The sequence below is a fragment of the Amblyraja radiata genome, chromosome 8, assembly GCF_010909765.2.
Source record: "Amblyraja radiata isolate CabotCenter1 chromosome 8, sAmbRad1.1.pri, whole genome shotgun sequence".
Classification (NCBI taxonomy): domain Eukaryota; kingdom Metazoa; phylum Chordata; class Chondrichthyes; order Rajiformes; family Rajidae; genus Amblyraja; species Amblyraja radiata.
Window position 1 is genome coordinate 44,857,771 of NC_045963.1, and position 18,588 is coordinate 44,876,358.

Consider the following 18,588-nt stretch of genomic DNA (forward strand, 5'->3'; position numbering starts at 1 on the left):
TAAATGGATGTTCCTTTAGAAAGGAGATGAACAGAAATATATTTCACCAGAGAATGGTGAATCTGTGGAATTCATTGCTACAGACGACCATGGAGGACAAGTCTTTGGGTATTTTTTAAAGCAGAGATTGATATGTTCTTGATTAGTAAGAGTGTCAAAGGTTACAGGGAAAAGGCGGGAGAATGGCGTTGAGAGAGAAAGCTAGATCAGCCATGAGTCGGAGACGACTCAATGGGCCAAATCTCCTAGTTCTGCTCCTATGACTTATGAACGTAAGAACTAGGTGAGGTGTGAGTGACTGCCATTGACACCAAGGCAGCATTTGACTGAGTGTGTAAAGCTCATCTCAGTAGGTGTCAAAGGAAAAACATTCCTGAGATTGGGTGGTACCACACACAAAGAAAGATAGTTGTGGATGTTGGAGGCCAATTATTCAGCTTCTGATTATTACTTCAGGTGTTCCTCAGGAGACCTAGTCATCTCTACCTTTCCATCCATTGTCTTCCTGCACAGGATGAGACGTAGGAATTTTAGCTGAAGGTCGCATAATGTTCAGTTCTATTCACAACTCCTCAGCAAAAGAAGCAACCTAAACCTAAGTAAATCTGTGAACATTCAAATATAGGCTGAAAATAATCACAAGAGTGACAACAAGAAAATAGGAGCAGCAGTAAGTCATTTGGCCCCTCACTCTGCCCTAACAGCCAACAGGATCATGGCTTATCTCCCCAGGCCATAACTCCTCCTCTGTGCCAGATTTCCATGGCCCTCAATCTCCTAGTCTTTCAGAAATATATCCACCTCCATTTTAAATGCTTCTAATGAGCTTAAAATGCTTCCAGTGAGCTACTCTGGGGTACTCTGTCTGGGGTAGAGAAATCTAGAAATTCAAACAAAAAAATTCCGCACCTAAGTTTTAAATGACCAGCTTCTTATCTTGAAACGACATCCCTTCATTTGACACTCTCCCACTAATGAAAACATCTCAACGTGTAACCTGTCAATATCTAAGCCCTTGAGGACTTTCATGGTTCAATAAGATTACGCTTCTTCGAACCTCCAAATAATACAGACCCAACCTGTCCAGTCTGTTTTGATAAGATAGGCTTCTTATGCCAGAAATTAGCTTGGTGAATTTCTTTTGTACTACTACAATGCTACTATACACTTTCTTAATGGATGAGACAAACTGTGCACAGTTGTTCCGGTTTGGCCTTACATCACAAAAGTCCCAAGCAATACAAAATGCAGTGCAGTTCCTTGCCTCAATTACATCAACAGCACATCCTATTCCTGCAGCATCTGTCACTAAAGCAGGCAAGTGGCAAAACCATCACCTGCTATTTCCTTTCCAAGTTTCACACTGCCTGCTCAAGGCTGGGCTTCAGGATGGTTTGTGTCTTGCATACAGAATGTCAAAAAGGTTTGTGCAAGGGGAGAAGTGGTACATTGGTCTGTGGACGTGAGGTCCATGGATGTCATGAGGGGGGTTTAAGTGGACGGTGAGGGGATTAGTGCAGCTGGAGTTGAGCTGAAGGATTTTGGTAAGTATTGACTTACCTGTCACCTGGCAGCCATCCCAGTCTGGTCCTGCGGTGGCACACCAAGATGTCTTGCCCATTGATGATTGCTTCTGGTGCAATGAGGTCCAGGTTTTCCTCCAGGAATTGTGCTTGGGATGCAAGAGTGACTCGCATCCAAACGTGCCTGGTTACTTTTCCATAGTGACAGGAAATGACCCGGAAATGACAATTATCAAGTTTCACTCTGAAGGAGAAATCAATTTTCACTTGCAACACCAGTAAAAACAGAACTCAACTTAATTTCCAGACTATGTCCTGGCAATTACATTTTTTTGAAATTGCATTAGCCATGCTATTTTGATTGTATCCAAAATGTTTGGTGCTGAACTTACTATTTCTGGTACCAGCTGCGGTCTGTACTTATATTCCGTGCATCGAGCAGATCAATAGCCCCATACTGCCATTTCATTATTAGCTTCTAACCTCTGAATATGATTAATTGTAATACCATATGGCCCTTATAAGATAACTAAACATGGTTTTATAATATCCATTCTAAAAAGAAATAGTTTAACTACTTATTTCACAGTTTGCCAAATTACCAGATAAATTGGTATGTATATACTATTTCAAAATATTGCAATAATTCTGCAGTAAAAGATTTATTCATGAGCTGTTTTTTGTTGCACCTGCACTAGGCACTTTGCAATGCCCTTTCGAAGCTGAATGCACCATGCTGTAGAGATCGATGCATGATCATTGCAGAGGGAGGCATAAATATGTCGGGTTAGAATTACTGCAGTGAAAAATGTGCGTTGAATTGGCTTTCATCAAGGCTGCTGGGAGGACGGCAGTGGCAATATTTAATGCACACAACAAGTGGAATGAGAATCCTGGGCCCTGTACACACGTAATCGACACAAAATCCCTCAGACCTCAAATTCCATGAGAAGGCTAGAATTTCACCTGTGGGTCCCAACGTTGAGGATTGCTACTTTAAATAATGGGACTATTTTAGGTTAAATTTGTCTTCGAACAGAGGTGCCTGCAGGAGATGGCCACCATGTGGCTCCAATAGGTCATTGCATATTGTGTCCACAGATGTGGGCACACAGGTTGGCAAATGTTTTGTTTATTATTAGTGTCACGTGTACCACGGCGGTACAATGAAAAGCTTTTTTGTTGTGTGCTAATAGCAAAATCCAGTCAGCGAATAGACTATACATGATTACAATCAAGCAATCCACAGTGTACAGAACTAAAGTTTTAAGAGTTTTAAGAGTGGAGCAATTTGTAATGATTTATAGCAGAACCCCTTCTTGGACCAGCACGGCTTCGGCACCATCTTGTATCCATTATGTGGTGACTGGTGCTATCCCCAAAAAAGATCCTATTGAAGCAATAGATACTGATGAGCTAAATGGGGTAGATCCCTTCAGAAGAAGAGGTCGCCCATTGGGTATGACCATTTTGCAGATTCACAGAATGGTTACGACGCAGAAGGAAGCCATTTGGCCTGTTGAGTCCGTATTGCCCTTAATAAAGACAAATGGCCTTTTCCCCTCTCCCCATAACCCTGCAGTTGAATCTGCCTGCACTATTGCTATTCCTGACAGTTTATACCCGAGCTGTTTATCAGTTTGTGGCCCATCCAGTATTTTGATCACATTTTCCTTTGCCGATGTTTTGTCAATATCATCTTCCTTGTGAAGACTGTGAAGTACTCATTTAGTACCTCGATCATGTCCTCAGCTTCCATGAGTAGAATTACTGTTTATCGTATTCACGTGTCCAGACAATAGCTTTGGATTCCCTTTTATGTTTGCACTGAGTCTTTTTTCATGTTTCCTTATGACTTAGGAGAAGAATGGCCCTTCCAAAAGCTAGGGTACGGTCCGATTCATCTTTACCTCATTGTGGACATTGGACCTTGTCTATGGAACTGATGCGTTACAATGCTGAGAACAATATTTTGCACTCTGTATCTTCCCCTTTGCTCTATCGAGTGTACTTTCATTTGAGCCTTTGCTCTGTCTATTGTACTTGAGTTAGGCATTGTATTTCTGTATAGTACGATATTGATACGATGTGATTCAAAGCTTTTCACTGTACACGTGACAATAATAAACCTAAACCATTTCAACCTATAGGGTCTATGCTAGCTCGGGGACCATCCTAATTATCAGTTCCAAATACCCAGATGATTCTCAAAGCAAAACAACAGAACCACCACTCTACTGGAAAGGGTTGGTTATCTTGTGAGGAAAGCTTCGACAAGTTAGGATTGTATCCGGTGCAGTTTGGAAGAATGAGGGAAGGATGAGATGATCTTGCTCAGGCTTTGCCAGTGTTAAATGTTTTTGTTTCATAACATTTTCTTGAGAAAGGCTTACTTTGTCCAATGCATTCACTTACATCTTTCTTCCCACGAGGCAGGATTTGCCAATGGAAAGCTCTTGTCCACCATAAGTCTACTTTTACTGCAGTTGAAATCAGGATTATTTACAAAGTTGACCTCAGGAGACCCACAAAAAGATAATTGCAATCTTTCTTCTTAGATATGAAGTGAGTGCAGATATTTTACCACTGACCACACACTTTGGGCCAATATTTTCAGCTTGTTTATAAGAGCTGCACAGTGGTTCAGCTGAAGAAGCTGCTTCCCCACACCCCCAAGGATCTGGGATTGATCCTGATCTCGGGTGCTGTCAGTGGGGAGTTTGCACGTTCTCCCAGTGACTGCATGGGTTTCCTCCAGGTACTCCGTTTTCTTCCCATATACCAAAGACGTGCAGGTTTGTAGGTTAATTGGCCTCTGCAAATTGCCCCTAATGTATAGAGAGTGGATGAGAAAGTATGATGACATGGAACTGGTGTGAACAGATGATCAATGGTTGGCATGTATTTGCAGGGCCAAAGGGCCTGTTTCCGTGCTGTATTTGTAAACTAAACTAAATCTGTAAAATACTGAGATCATTTTTGCTTTGTTGAATGGCGATAGTACAAAACACAAAGCTGTCGAGGTGACTGTGACCCCAGATATTTATTTTACAGCAGCAGAAGACAGTTTATTGATTTAATCAATTGTTTTAATTCTGTCTGTGGAGACCAGGGACTCCAACATTCTTCTTTATCAATATCTCTTTGCTGAAGGCCCAACCAAAAATCTATTGTCTGTGTTAAAGGACAAGGCACCACGGGCATGCCTTAGCTTATTAAAGTGTTTCTCCTTGAAAATTATTTCAGATGCTCTGGTACCTGAGCTACCATTCTGTCCATTTTTAAATCCTGCTTCATGTCCTTTCCAATAGCCAGGCAGCAGATCGAAACGAATTTAAGCCAATTATTTTATCATTTCTCAAATACCTTCATTTGATACAACATTCAGTTGCTCAGAGATTAACGGGCAACACATATCATAATTACTGGAACTGATCTGTTTCTGTCAACTAGAAATTGCCCGTTAAGATAAAGCAATGCAGAAGGAACTCGAGTGCACCAAAGCAGAGTATAGTATCCCAACTAAAGGATTTTTTTGTTTTCACTCCGGGTTTTCCAGAGAGGTGATGACTATCGAAGCTTACTTTCTAATCTGCTTCACTTTGGAACATTGCTGACATTCCTCGACTTGTGAAATGGATATTTTCCATGAACACACTTTGTTTAGCTAAATGCTGTAAATCAGAGGGTACCTGGTGCAACATATTCCTGTGGGTGGATTGTGGCACACTGTTATGGAAAAGCAAATCATAAGTTGAAGGCACGTATTTCAAAGTGTTTTTAAGTTGTGCTGTTCCTCTTCTTGAGTATGCTTGTTGCTTATGCTATTCATCTGTCAATACATAACATTTTCATATCGTAGCTCACATCTCTCAAAAGTCTGCACTATAAAGTATCATAGTTAAAAACCTCAAAATACAATCTAATATAAACCATGTTTATGTACAATTGTTTGTGCAACAATTTCTCCATCCAGAAATTAGCAGAGTACAATTTCTTTAATTTCTAAAATTCTAGTTGAAGGTCAACTCCCAGGAATAAACAAATTGCCACCTTCAAACTCGTGCATTGGTTAGAAATCCATCTGTCACTCAAAGTTTATGTGGCTGTCCTCTGAACAGAAGAATTCCAGATTAATTGCGGCTTGTTTCTGTATGTGCTGCATCCGCTGGCATATATTTACTTGCTTGACAAGATCTTGTTCTACAGTTCCAGTTGCAGCTTTGAACCTCACACTCAACTTCACCACACCGTTTACATGATCCATCACTTTCTCTACTTCACTAGCAAGTGAGTGTCACAGAAACAGAATAGTAAGAAAATCGTAAAGAAAAGTTGTGCAAGAATTTCTATTTCCTAAGTTTCTCTGTGGCTTTGGGTCTGATCATTAACATGTTCACAAACTGTGAGTGAACCGTGACTGATGTAGATAAATACTACTTCCATTGTGGCAACATTCCTTTGGGAGAAGGAAATGAAGTATTACTTCTAAATATATAATCATGGATGCCTCTTTATTAACTGGGATAAAAAAAGGCAGCATTAAAAGGCAGAAAAAAATTGCTTTGATTTATTTTGTACATCTATGTAATTAGATTTGACACTTGCATTAAGGTGAGTAGCTTTCTACCGCATTCACTAAGAAGAAACTGCCATGGCAAATGCATAGGCTTCAGATTTTTGGTTTCAGTATTACTCTGTTGGGGATGGGTGGTGGGGGGGGGGGGGCTAAAACTGTTCGACTCTGCAATGATTTTAAAATGTGCAGGCTCGTACTCATAAATGATTGAATTCTAGTGAAATTAATTCACTGAGAAAGTTGTTGGGAACAGGGAAATGCATTTGTCGAACTCTGGCTTGTTAGCACTGCAATGGCAAAGATATTTCCCTATTCCCAACAAATTTCTGAGTAAATTTCTCACTAATGCTGTCAAGAGGACAATGTTGTATGGGCCAGAAAGGCAGGAAAAGATACTGTCCAATGGAACCATCATTAATATCTGGTAATAGTGAAAATAGAATCAGCATGCTATTTTAAACAACCTTTTGCCCCCTTTTTAAACATAGCTTATATTGGGCTGGTCAATGCTGGTGGTTCCATTCAGAACGGCGAGGGCTTACCCATTTAACCTGCAGTAAGTCTGGGACCTCTGTGCAAGTGCATTAGGTGGCAGAGTGAAAGGCAAGTTTCTTTTTTAATTATTTGTGGTTAATAGTTTTCATTATTTGTGTTTTGTGAATTACACCTTGCATTTTGAAAAGAACATTTTTAATTACTTTGTTCAATTAAAAAAATAAATAAATGTTAGACTCGTTTAAAAAACCCCCTCAACCTTGTCATCAGCTAAAGCTTTGCGGGTAATTTCAAGGGCAGTGCTTTCTCTCTGCACAGCTAGAAATCTGCCATCAGCCATACCACAACACTAGAATCCGGGATACTTTAGGCTACAAAAAAGGTCTTCTGTATCAGGACCTGATGGGGAGAATTAGGTGGTGATTGCAGGCAGGCAACTAGGCCAGTAAGATCTGGCCTAACATATTTTACTCTTTCAAATGTTTCTTAGTACGGAAAAGGTTAATGTAGTTTCTTATCCCATAATCCATAGAACCATATATATTTACAGTATAGAACTCATGCCTCCCATACAAATTGCAATTATTATTGCCTCAAGCATTTTATGCAACCATATGCACCATCGTCTTTCAGTTCTGATCATCAAATTAGACATACATTCTTCCCTCCTTACTCAAGCCATCATAACTTAAACAAAAACATTAAATTCCTTTGCTATTCTTGATAGGAAAAATAACAATGAAAGTTGTAAATTATGCACATCTTATGACATGGAATTTTGTTGTAGTAGTGGATGCACTAAATTCAATAGAATTCTGTGTACATTATTTTTTTTGAAATCTAGGTATTTTGTAGAACCAGTTCACATTATGAACGACATCTCATCAACCATAATAATATCAAGAAAATAAATTTGCAAGTAGATAAAGAAACAAAACTGATGTGATAGGTACAATATCTATACAGTGATGCATTCAGATAACTGACAATATGTGAAGTTGGATCAGGTGGATCTGACTGATAACTGGAATTTGGAAATCTATCCTTCACGAGAGACCAGAAGCAAATCCACTTTCATTCTCCAAAGGCAAAGCTTCTCAGTGAAGTAGCTGCAGCAGCCATGAAAGAAGAGCATATTCTGGAGTAGGGAAGAATGGTCCTTCTCACTCATCGTATTGTTCTGGATTTAGACACTGGTTAGGTCAATGCATGCAGGTGGTGGGTTTGATGAAGAAAGGCCAATTTTTGCCAACTTGTCAGCTCCTTTCCGTCGCACTTTTCCATCGTACTCCTGATGTAAATTTAGGTAGGACAATGTGATGGGTTCTAGAAGAATTGAGGACAGAATCGAGGAGAAGTGCTGGTGACGCAGCACAGTGCGAGTTGAAAGGGTTATTTTTTTTTAAATAGGCAGTATAAATCAAAGGACACTCATTTAACGCTGTTTGGATTGCTGGTTAGATGATATTTGGAGGCTTGTGCCCAGTTTCCAAACCTGATGTGCTTGAACAATGGCCTGAGGTATGACAAATTTATAGACCAGTAAGTGTTCTGCTTGTACCTCAGTGGTGGAAATCCCAGTGACCGTTTGGACATTTGCCAACACCCTTTTCTCATATAAATTTCACTCACAGTGATCTTTTATTGAACTGAACTTTTCACAGGCAATTATTTTACATATCTTAAGTCCAACAAACCAACTTTAATTGTGCTAATATATTTAATTAAGAATGTGTAGAATATATCTTTGTGCACTAATCACTTGGCCATTTCACGGAGGATAACTTTGATTCATCAAAGCAAAACAGGAACAGCACGTTACATGATATCACAGACACATCTTGCCAAGTCAGTTATTGGCAGTACAGATGTGAGCATCTGACAGCTTCTGAACTTCTTTTCACCTTTGTCCCTGAATGTGGAACAAACAAAAACTCGTTCCAAAATTTGTTCCATCTCATACCCCAAAATCTTTGATCAAGAATTAATCAAATTAAAAGCCAATTTAAAAAAGGGGATGGAATATTAAAGGTTTTAATTAGGAAACATGGTTACTGACCATTAAATTAGCACTTTAAATAATCCCCCTCATCACTAATTCCTGCTTGCAGCATAAACTTCTGCAAAATGGAAATTCATTTTCCAAATCAGTGGTTGAAACATTTTATCAGATTAGATTATGACTGTATCGTATGTGCATATGTTTTTGAATTTGTAGCTGTATCTTCTTTACATTTATGCCTTAAAGAACACATACCTTCCCATGTGTCCATTCTTGCAACATACTGCTTTAAAATACCTGCAAATTGAACTGGATTATTGCAATGCCCACTTGAAGTCAGGTGTGATCCAAATCCGATTAAACACGAACTGAAAAATGCTTGTGGGTGTTTATGCTATCCAAAATTAGAAATAGAATCAGAAAATGTTTTTAAAAATACTCAGCAGGTTGGGAAACAGGTGTGAAAAGAGATGTAAATCTAACACTTCAGGTCAACAACCTTCCATTTGAATCAGAGGGGTAGGATTCCAGCAAATGATAACAAACTATTTGCCCTTAAATGGTAAATTTGGAAGTCCTCCATCATATCTCCCCAGAAATGTCTACAGTTTCCTTTAAGATGCTTGTTTTGCATTAAATGTACTTTGTATGTAATTTCCAGAAATCATTTGTCCAGATGATGTTGGAAAATCATTTAAAAGTGTTTGAAAAGTTGCAGAGATCATCTGGTACTCAAAGGGTCATTTTGACAATTGCCTGTCATTTCTCTCAGTAAAACATGGAATGGATCACACTAATTCTAATTCCCTTTTTTACCTTTAGGTATGGCATTCCCAACGAAAGGCTAAGAATTCAAGGACCCATGTCACTGAAACCCTCATCAGATCTGAACTTTAACAAATGCTTAGTTTCACAGCAGCCATGGACAAAATATGCCGGGCCTGACTGTCAGTGAGATGCTAGCATTATGTGCGTGTGTATGTGTACGTGTGAGTGTGTGCGCGTGTGTGCACGCATCACATTTGGAAACCAGTTGGGTCAATTAGTTATGATTCTGGCCTAGTGCTCTTCCTATCATTTTGTTCCATCTATCCCAGAGGAAGCACATTCAGTGTGTTTCATTGCCTGCTTGGTGTAGGGTATTTGCTTTATACATCACCTAATTCATTGCAATTTGTAGCTAGTCGCTTCTGAGATAAGCGTGTATTTTTTAGGTCATGCAATTGCTGCAAAAAATTTTAAGTTTGTAGAGGTTTTATTTAAAAAAAAGAACTGATGTCAATATAGATTCAGTGTTATGAATTAAAACGTATTTCTCTGCAAGGTGCACTCCACTGATTATGTGACTAGTAAAACTTAATTGTGCTTGCATCTAATTAAGTAATCTCATTTCATATGGTGGGATTTTTAACAAGTGGATAAGGACAGTGGGTTAAGTCTATGTCTTTTGAAACGGAATGCAATATTAACATGCACAGTTGTACTCAATTAAGTAATTTCTGCTTAAAATGTTCGAGTTATAAAGGTGCTGTGCCTTAACCTGTTTTTTTAACTGCTACCATGCTGTATTTTCTAATGTAAATCCATTTTGATCTGCTGTTGAAATGCTATTAATATGTTAACCAATCACTTCCTAGGAAATTCCTCTAACCATGTGTTGCAAATGTTGCAATTTAACTAGGTGCAGTGGCTACTAAAGTTCGAAGGCGCGATATGCGGGTCCTTCCTTATCAAAGGATTGTGACCATAGACAGAGGTTAGTTTAGTTCTGGAGTTCTTGTTTTTTGTCGAACATGTTGACTGAAAGGGTGCTGCTTTGCAAAATCACATAAGGTGGGGTTGTCCAATGGTCTACTTTCTGAGGACCAGTTCTGTCCACTTTTATTCAACCAAATACCAATGTGCCCAACGACTCCGAAGATTTTTGTGGCAAAGCTTTGTTGGAACTTCCGAATGTAATTCCTCACATTGGACAGGGGTGATAGAGAAGTATTTGAGGCTGGAGAAAAAGAATATTGGTGTTCCTATCCTGCTTGGTAAGACTGATGAACATTGAGGGGCATGTTCTAACGGCCTTTGCTTGTTTAATATGGGGGGACGGGAGGGGGGGGGGGGGAATGTGTTCATTTATTTTAAAAGTAGTCAAATCCAAAAATATTTTTCAAACTATGCTTCTGAAAGGACCAAATCCTTTTCATTGAAGAAACTCTGAATTGTGCCTTTATAATCTTCAGTGGAATATGAATTTTATACGCTATTGTACCTGATTCTTATTGATGCTTTTTGGGGCATCCATGTACTTTTTATACCTGCATTGGACCCATCATACCTATACAGTCGGGTCAACATTTTATCTTTGTAGTTATTTTGGAATTTGCTCCCCATAATGCACTCAGAAGGTCTTAACAGGGATCGGTGTTCATTTTCCCAGCCTAACTCTTGCCATAATTATGTGCCCTTAGACCTGTCAGTGGAAAAACATATAAATTATTAATATATTTAGGCTCACAAACACACCATGTTCTTAGTTTTCATTGATATCATTACATTCAGCAAACTCCCAGGAATTAAAATTCTTGCCCATTTTTTATGAAAGGTTAGACACAAAACCAAGTGAAATATCAGTATTTTGTCACCTTTCTTTTCCTGACAACATATGGAACTGCTCCCCTTAGCCCCGCTTTCCCATGCATATATTTGTTTTCTGGATCCAAATTGTTTCCATTAACTGACCCCCTTTGTTTTATGTGGGGAAATGTGCTATTTTATAAGTGCACTTTAAGTTTTAAGAGAGATCGTGTCTAACTGGGGAGTGAGAGAGGGTGCAGCAGTGGCGTGGAAGGATTAATATGATATGGAACTGGATCTGGCCACAATCAATAAACTAACAGACTAAAAGTTTGCTCAAGGTTCCAGTCTCTGCAGTCCCTTGTCTCGCCTAACTAAAACGCAACCTCCTCTTGCATATAGCTTCCCAAAGACTATACAGGCCTACAAGCCTCAACTGGATTTATGAGCTGCTAAATCAGCTGTGCATCCCCAACACTGAGAGGGAGGGGGAGGTGGTGCTGATGTTTTAACAGCATGCATGTGGAGAATAACTTGCATCTTCGCACCCAGACCCAGGAATCAAAAGCTGTGTCAGGATACAATCCTGCAGTTACTGGGTTTAGGCAAAAGACATTGATAATGCTGCAGCTCTCACCACTTTACATAATGGAGAGATTTTTTGCACTTAATCCAGAGATTATTTTCAAGACACCAGAGCTCAGGTAATTTCTGTAAATTATCAAAGAGTTCCCAGAAATGCCAGCAAGCATCCATACCATTAGAAAGTCCCATTCAGATCTGCATGATGTGTCGAGAACCTAACTTATCTCTTTAAATTTGGCCCCTAATTTATTCATGATCTTTTCAAAGCTAGTGTCTATCAACCAGGTCTAAGGGACGTCCATATTTGATATAATACGTTTAAATAGACGGTTCCCTTCCTTTGCATAGGATTATAAGTCTCTTATGTATGCATTTTGCAACAGAGAAAAAAATACTTTCCGGTTGATTTAGATGTATTACCTTTAACTAAGTATTTAGGTTAGGTGATGGGTTAATGACTGCATCAACCTTTACAGCAAAGAAAATGACCCTGCAGTGTAACTTTACAGTAATGTATTTGGTACAGATAACAAGATAGACTGACTGAAGCAATTGGAATAAACTCCACATTGTGTTGCACGATTATTGAACCTGTGTGTACTGTTAGGACCCTTGGACTGGGCAGAGGATCTGTAGCGGGTGTATTGGTTGATTAGAGATCATACCCATTTTGTTGGTCCTTACAGGCTGTATAATTTATAAGTCAAGTAAACACATATATGTGTTTCATTTTCCCTGAGCACATTGCAACATAAATTAAATTACTATTGCAAAGGATTTTATTTTCTTGAGTTTTTGGGAAGAAAAACAATTGCAACAGTAAGCAAGTCTTTGAATGTAAAGAGATTATACAGGCATCAATCCGTTCTTGATTTTAACAAGTACATTGAAAGAACTGGCATCATAGTATTATGTTTTGTTTCATCATGACCTCAGCTGCTAATGTATTTGGATATTGTGACAGGATCAGTGTCTGACTCCAGGCAGTTTCATCTCCCTGGCCTTGCATTGGCTCTTGGTGGGTAATGCACTCTTTTTTTTAATCCACTATCATGGGCAAATGTGCTATTCTTCAATCCTGTAATCTGTTCCTTTTTATCCTAAAGAAGATGAGGTCTAAAAATGAGAGAGCATGACCACAACACGGGAAATATATACAGCCAAATCTATATGCCATCAAAAGGGTTGCTATTATTAAGCATTACACTGGCCTTACCTTGCTAAAATGGCACAAATTTGACTTTGCACTGAATAATTTATTTCATTTCCTCTGTTTATGTCTTGTGGCCAACAGTACAATATTTTGGAACCTCAGAACTTTGATACATGTTAAGCTGTTGAACAAAAGTCTTATTTTACATTTAAGTGGACCAAGTTGGGTAGAGGGAATGGGGAGAAGAGTCAAAGAGAAACGGAATGATTCCAGAACACTGTGACTTATCATTTTCCACTTGAGAACTTTTGTTTTACTGTAATCATCTCCATTTTTAATTTTTTTGCAAAGAAAATAGTATTACAGGTGGCTTCTTTTAAAAAGTATAAAAATATAAAGCAGGAATGTATATGAAAATGTCAGATTTTATTGTATTTGCAGAGTATTAGCAATGAAATTCAAAAAAGAGGGCTGTTTGTAGTTTAAAATGCATTGTAGCATTCAGTAGAAAATTCATCTATTTTTGGATATATTTTAGGGCTTTATAAATGTAGACTTTTAAAACGGCAGGACTTCTTTTGTGTTTACATGCAAATGCATTTTATACAAGACTGTCCTATAAGTGTACAGTAGTACTCAACTGGAATATGTTGGATAAAGTAAATTAATTGGCCTCTTCCAAGTTCCCATGATGTAGCCTACACTGCTAGTCGTATAATTTAGATTTGCTTGTATTTTGAGGCCAAGAATTTCATATTGTTGTAAATAGAAGAAATGAAAGGCAATAAAATTTTATTGAACAACTTGGTTTTGCCCCATAGTTTGTTAATTTTTGTTGTGTGAAGTTCATAAATACTTTTACTTTGTCAATAACCAGTTAATCTCTTTCATCAATAATAGTTGTGTTCTTGTAGAAACACTAATGTTTAATAGCAGTCAGGTACAGATAACTGTGTACTGACTGAGGGACACCTGATGTTTCCATGCAAGTCCAGACACCTGCCACTCGCGCTGTTTCCTGAGCTCTTCCATTGACTGCTACTAACCATTAGTCATTAGTTTTTATCCTGTTAACAAATTGTGGGAATGGGCTCCTTCTCATGCTTTTTAATCATGATCCAGAGCTGCCGTGATTGAATGCATTCCACAAAATAGGTGTCGATGAGTATGTCAGTATTACAGTGCTTGTTTTAGTAGTTGTGATTAGCTTTTCATGTTGTCATCCAGTTGTCACCAGCTGACACTAATCTCTTCTCTATCTTTTTTTCTTTTCTCTTTTTTTTGTTTCTAACCACCCAGCTGCCATTGGCAACTAACCTATGACCTTCTGACCTCTGAACTCTTCACCCAATGATGACCTGACCATGCCTGCCTGCTGATCAATTAACTGGTGACCGCCTTTGCTCGCCTGTCTTCAGTGCAGCGAGCTGGGGCACTGTCCGATCGTCTTACTGCCTAACAATGAAAAAAAAAAACACACACACACACACACACACCACAAAATTATTCATCCACTCAGTTTTTCTGGTTGGGTGAATGGTGAGGTCTTGGAACCTGCACTGAATAATACTAAAGCAATAAAGTTCAATTCATCCCTCACTGTTCATCAGTGATCATCATTTTGTCACCCTCCCTAATGAACGGCAAGAAGGCCAAGGACGCAGGAGATGAATGTCTATGAATAGCTATTAACAAAGGCAGTGACTGTGGGAGTTTGAAGAACATTTTTTTCTCATGCCTAAGTCACAAGTTTCTTGAATGTAATGTGCTGTGATGATGCATCATGCATGAACCTTTGCTCAGTGATGTCATCGGTGAAGGAGTTTTGAACGAGTTTCAATATTCCAAATTTGGCCAAACTTTACTTTTGTTCCGTTTGTGCTCCTCCAGGACACAGATGCCAGTTGAAACCTTTCAGGAATTTGACCCGGCAAGTTCAGAATGTCCCTCAACCTAATGCTTGAGCAATATAAAGAACTGAACAAGAACCAAAGGGTGTTGTGCGGAGGACTGAATTAGTCATGATTTAACAAACAGAATACCCATTAGATGCTAAGCAATCTTTCGGCAACAAGGTCCATGCATTATGTGTCACAATACTGGGCAAAATTGTTGAATCTTATTTTTCTTCCTTGTATAGATTTGTTTTCTCAAGGATGTAAAGCCATGCTTGCCTATTTACTATATTAATGTATTGAAATTGTAGATATGCATAATGCATTGAACAGACCACAAAAAGAACAAAAAAGTAGATACTTTTACTATACAAGGGTGCTGGTAAGAAAAATATATATTTTTGACAGTGTAGTCTTTTATACTTTCAAGTATTAAATAGAACCTGAACAAAGAAACCCTTTATTTAATTAAATGATTTCCTGGTAGTTGTGAACAAAGCAAAACAGGAAACCAAACCGCCTTTTTTCCCTCCCCCCTCCCTCCTTTTTCACCCCACCCCACCCTCCTGTTAAATTGTAAAGATTGGAAAACGTCTAAAGAAAGAAGTGCCTTATTTTATTCATGGTCATTTTGTCTGGCGTCTCATATTAATCATCTTGCTGAAAGCAAGGTCTCAAATACATGCAAACAGAGCTGCCCAGTGCTCACATGAAAGGGGTCTGCGTGTGAATAAAAATGAGCTGGCAGTTGTGTTGTCTGATAAGTGCTACATCACTGAACCCATGGCTCACAATAACTGTGACAGTGACATTTATTTGTACACTCCCTGGGCCTTTTGGAGTATCATTGAAAGCTGTCATTCCTGTAGATTTTCGCATCTTAAAGAGGCACCCAGCCTATTGTCGGATAAACAGCATTGAGGGAAACTAAAGGATAAACAGAAAAAATCTGTTGCACAGATTCACAATTGTAGCCAAAGTTTACCTTCAGTGATTTCCTAATCGCTACTGTAGCTCCACGTTCCCACATGGTGAGGAGATACGGCACTGACTGTGGATTGTGCACGGTCGCATTGTTTGCCCAAAACAAAGACGTTCTAAGTCTATGTGACTAACTCTCCAATGCTGTCGACTGTTAAAATTTAGTTGAGAAACTCTGTACTACGCATTACGGTGGAGAAGATTCGATGGGCCGAATGGCCTAATTCTGCTCCTATGTTTTAAGATTACAAATCGATGGGAACCGTTTGGCTGAAATAACGTTAAACAAAAAAAAAACACAAACATGGCAGTCAATTAAGTTAGGTGACCTCATCAAATGCATACTCATCCCAACTTAATCAACCACCAATTACAGAGGAATACGATTACTTGTTGGCAAAACTTCTCGCAGACCTTTCCATTAGCATTGACCTTGCCGTGACCCAAACTAACCAGCAGACTCATAAGCAGAGGAATTTCCCACCACAATGTATGTCTCGTAATTAAACTGATGGTTCATTTATGTCCACTGAGGGATCCTATTTTAGAGAAAGGAACATGCTGCCTTCTTTGAATCATTTGAGGAGAGACATGTAAGGGTTGCTACAAACATTCACTTGACTTCATAATGTGGGAGGGGCGCAATAGAATGGGGGGGTGCAATGATTTACTATGCAACACAAATGAAACTATCCAGCCAGCTTTAAATTTTGTGCCACCATCTCATCTTCCAAACAGACATCATGCTTCTCCGAACATATCCACGCTTCATCCTGGTGCCATTTGTATTGTTTTTGTTTGAGTGAAACTTGCGACACTCAAGTGAAGGTGGTGATAGCAGGAGGTTGGAAGGAATCGAGAATTAGAGTGAGATTTTAGTATCCCTTTTAGTAAACACTGGACTAGTGGGGCCTTGATGGCAGAGGGCGAGGTTTAACACTAACAACAAAACTAATGCATCTCTGCTAATCGTCTGTCACTGGCGATTTTTCGTTTTACTGAACCAGGTTGCAAGTCTGTGTACCCTTAACTTCATTAGTTGGGGATTATATCTCCATAGATATTTACAAGTAGTTTAAAAAGGACCCACGCTCTTCCCTGTTCTGGCAGTATTAAGTATTTCTATGGAGTGATGGGAGTGTCGCTTGTAGTCACATAGTTAACAGGTATGAGCCAGCTATTTACAGAGCAAGAAATAGATCCATGTTGTGTCTGTACCATTAACTAACTTAATTGCCTAAGACTTGTAAGATAATGTATTTACAGCCATTGTTACAATTTATAATGTATTTTTCTAAACCTTGTTTTTTGTATGTTATATATAACATTCAAGAATTTTTTCCTGATAAATTTAAAAAAAAAGTATAGAAATCCCACCTTTTTGATAACTGATCAATGCCAATGGTTTTTGTAGTATATTATTGAAAGTACTCCACCTCTTTATGTTAGCAACTTGATGGCTTAGACAACTGGATTCCTGCTTTTATTTTTAACTTGCTTGCGTTTGATTTCACTGATACTTTGCGGTTTCTATTAACCCTTGCATTATTTTAATAAATGTTATAATATCAAACTACTAAGTCTGTTTAACTGCTTTTGTGTCATTTTCTAAACCATGTACAAAGATTAAAAATCATTACATAGTTTGTCAGACTAACCCAATGGCGAATTACCATGTAGTAATAATACAGTATAACATTTAATCCATGTCCTGTTGTTCAACTTTCTCTGCGTGACGATATTAAAATCCCTGAGTTTTAGGAATAGAGTCCTTTTATCATTTAATATAGCTGGCAAAAAGGAAAACAAATATTACTCTATTCATGCATGCCTTCCTGCTATGGACCTTTACGGTAATTTTAAACATTTTTTGTAACTTAAATAAAATAAGTGAAAATAAAAATGTCCATGAAAGTAGTAAGTTCCTCACAATAATAGCTGCATCAAAAACCAGTTTATCCTGCATCTTTTCCACAAAGTCCTAACAGAGGAACGATTCTTTAAGAACAAACTGTGTCATCCCAATTAACAATATGGCATCACTTCCACTGGTGACAAAGTTACATCATTCTTATTGGGATTTGAGTCTCTTGTTCCTTTCAACATTTTGCTTTATCAGTTCTTTGTTAAAGCAAAATGTGTACAGGTGTGATAGATCAATTAATATGAGTGTAGAGTTTTAGGTGATTTTAATAACACTTTTATAGCCTGAGGTAATCGGGGATTAAAGGAATCTGCATAGTAAGGTAGGTAACACTGGAAAAGCTGAAGAATGATCCATCACCTGCTGTTGGCTTGGCTTCTTCTCATTCATGTTTTGGATTACTTTATAAGACTGGTGTAAAGGTGAAAGATGTCATTGCACACATCTCTAACAACATCATATCTACCAATTTCTAACTGTGCTACAAGCTCATTCATTTGTTCCTTATACTACGTGCATTCAAATATAATACCTTTAGTTCGGTATTCACTACCCCTCCTCTCACATTGGTTCCAATTTTACTTGACCTTACTCTCTTATCCCTCCTTAAACGTTCCGTCCGATTACTTCTGGAGACTTCTGTAACCTCTCCTTCCCTTTAACTTCATCTATACACTTCCGATTTGTTTGGGACACTTCTAATAAGTCCGTTGCCACACTTCTTTGCCTTTTGCTCAAGATTCCAGCATCTGCAGTTCCTTGTGTCTCAATAATTTCAGCACTAGCCCTTGCTTTGTCTTCAGCCGAATATTGTGCCCCTGTTTGGTCCAGGTCATCCCACACACACCATGTGGACACCCAATTGAACTCAACAATGAGGATC

The 18,588-nt window shown here is 38.6% G+C and overlaps 1 protein-coding gene across 8 annotated transcripts in view; it reads left to right on the forward strand.

Annotated features, from left to right (window-relative positions):
• qki (QKI, KH domain containing RNA binding) overlaps positions 1-17,361 on the forward strand; it is a 411,041-nt gene extending 393,680 nt beyond the window's left edge. For 5 of the 8 annotated variants that reach the window (XM_033025730.1, XM_033025731.1, XM_033025733.1 and 2 more), the window contains 2 exons: positions 10,281-10,355; positions 14,205-17,361. In XM_033025730.1, the coding sequence (XP_032881621.1) occupies positions 10,281-10,355; positions 14,205-14,221 (92 nt within the window). In that variant the 3' untranslated portion in view covers positions 14,222-17,361. Of the gene's footprint in view, positions 1-3,383; positions 4,280-6,590; positions 6,706-9,421; positions 10,711-14,204 lie in introns of those variants that run through there. The other 3 variants (XR_004412882.1, XM_033025729.1, XM_033025726.1) reach the window with 3 other exon arrangements.
• The last annotated feature ends 1,227 nt before the right edge of the window (positions 17,362-18,588 follow it).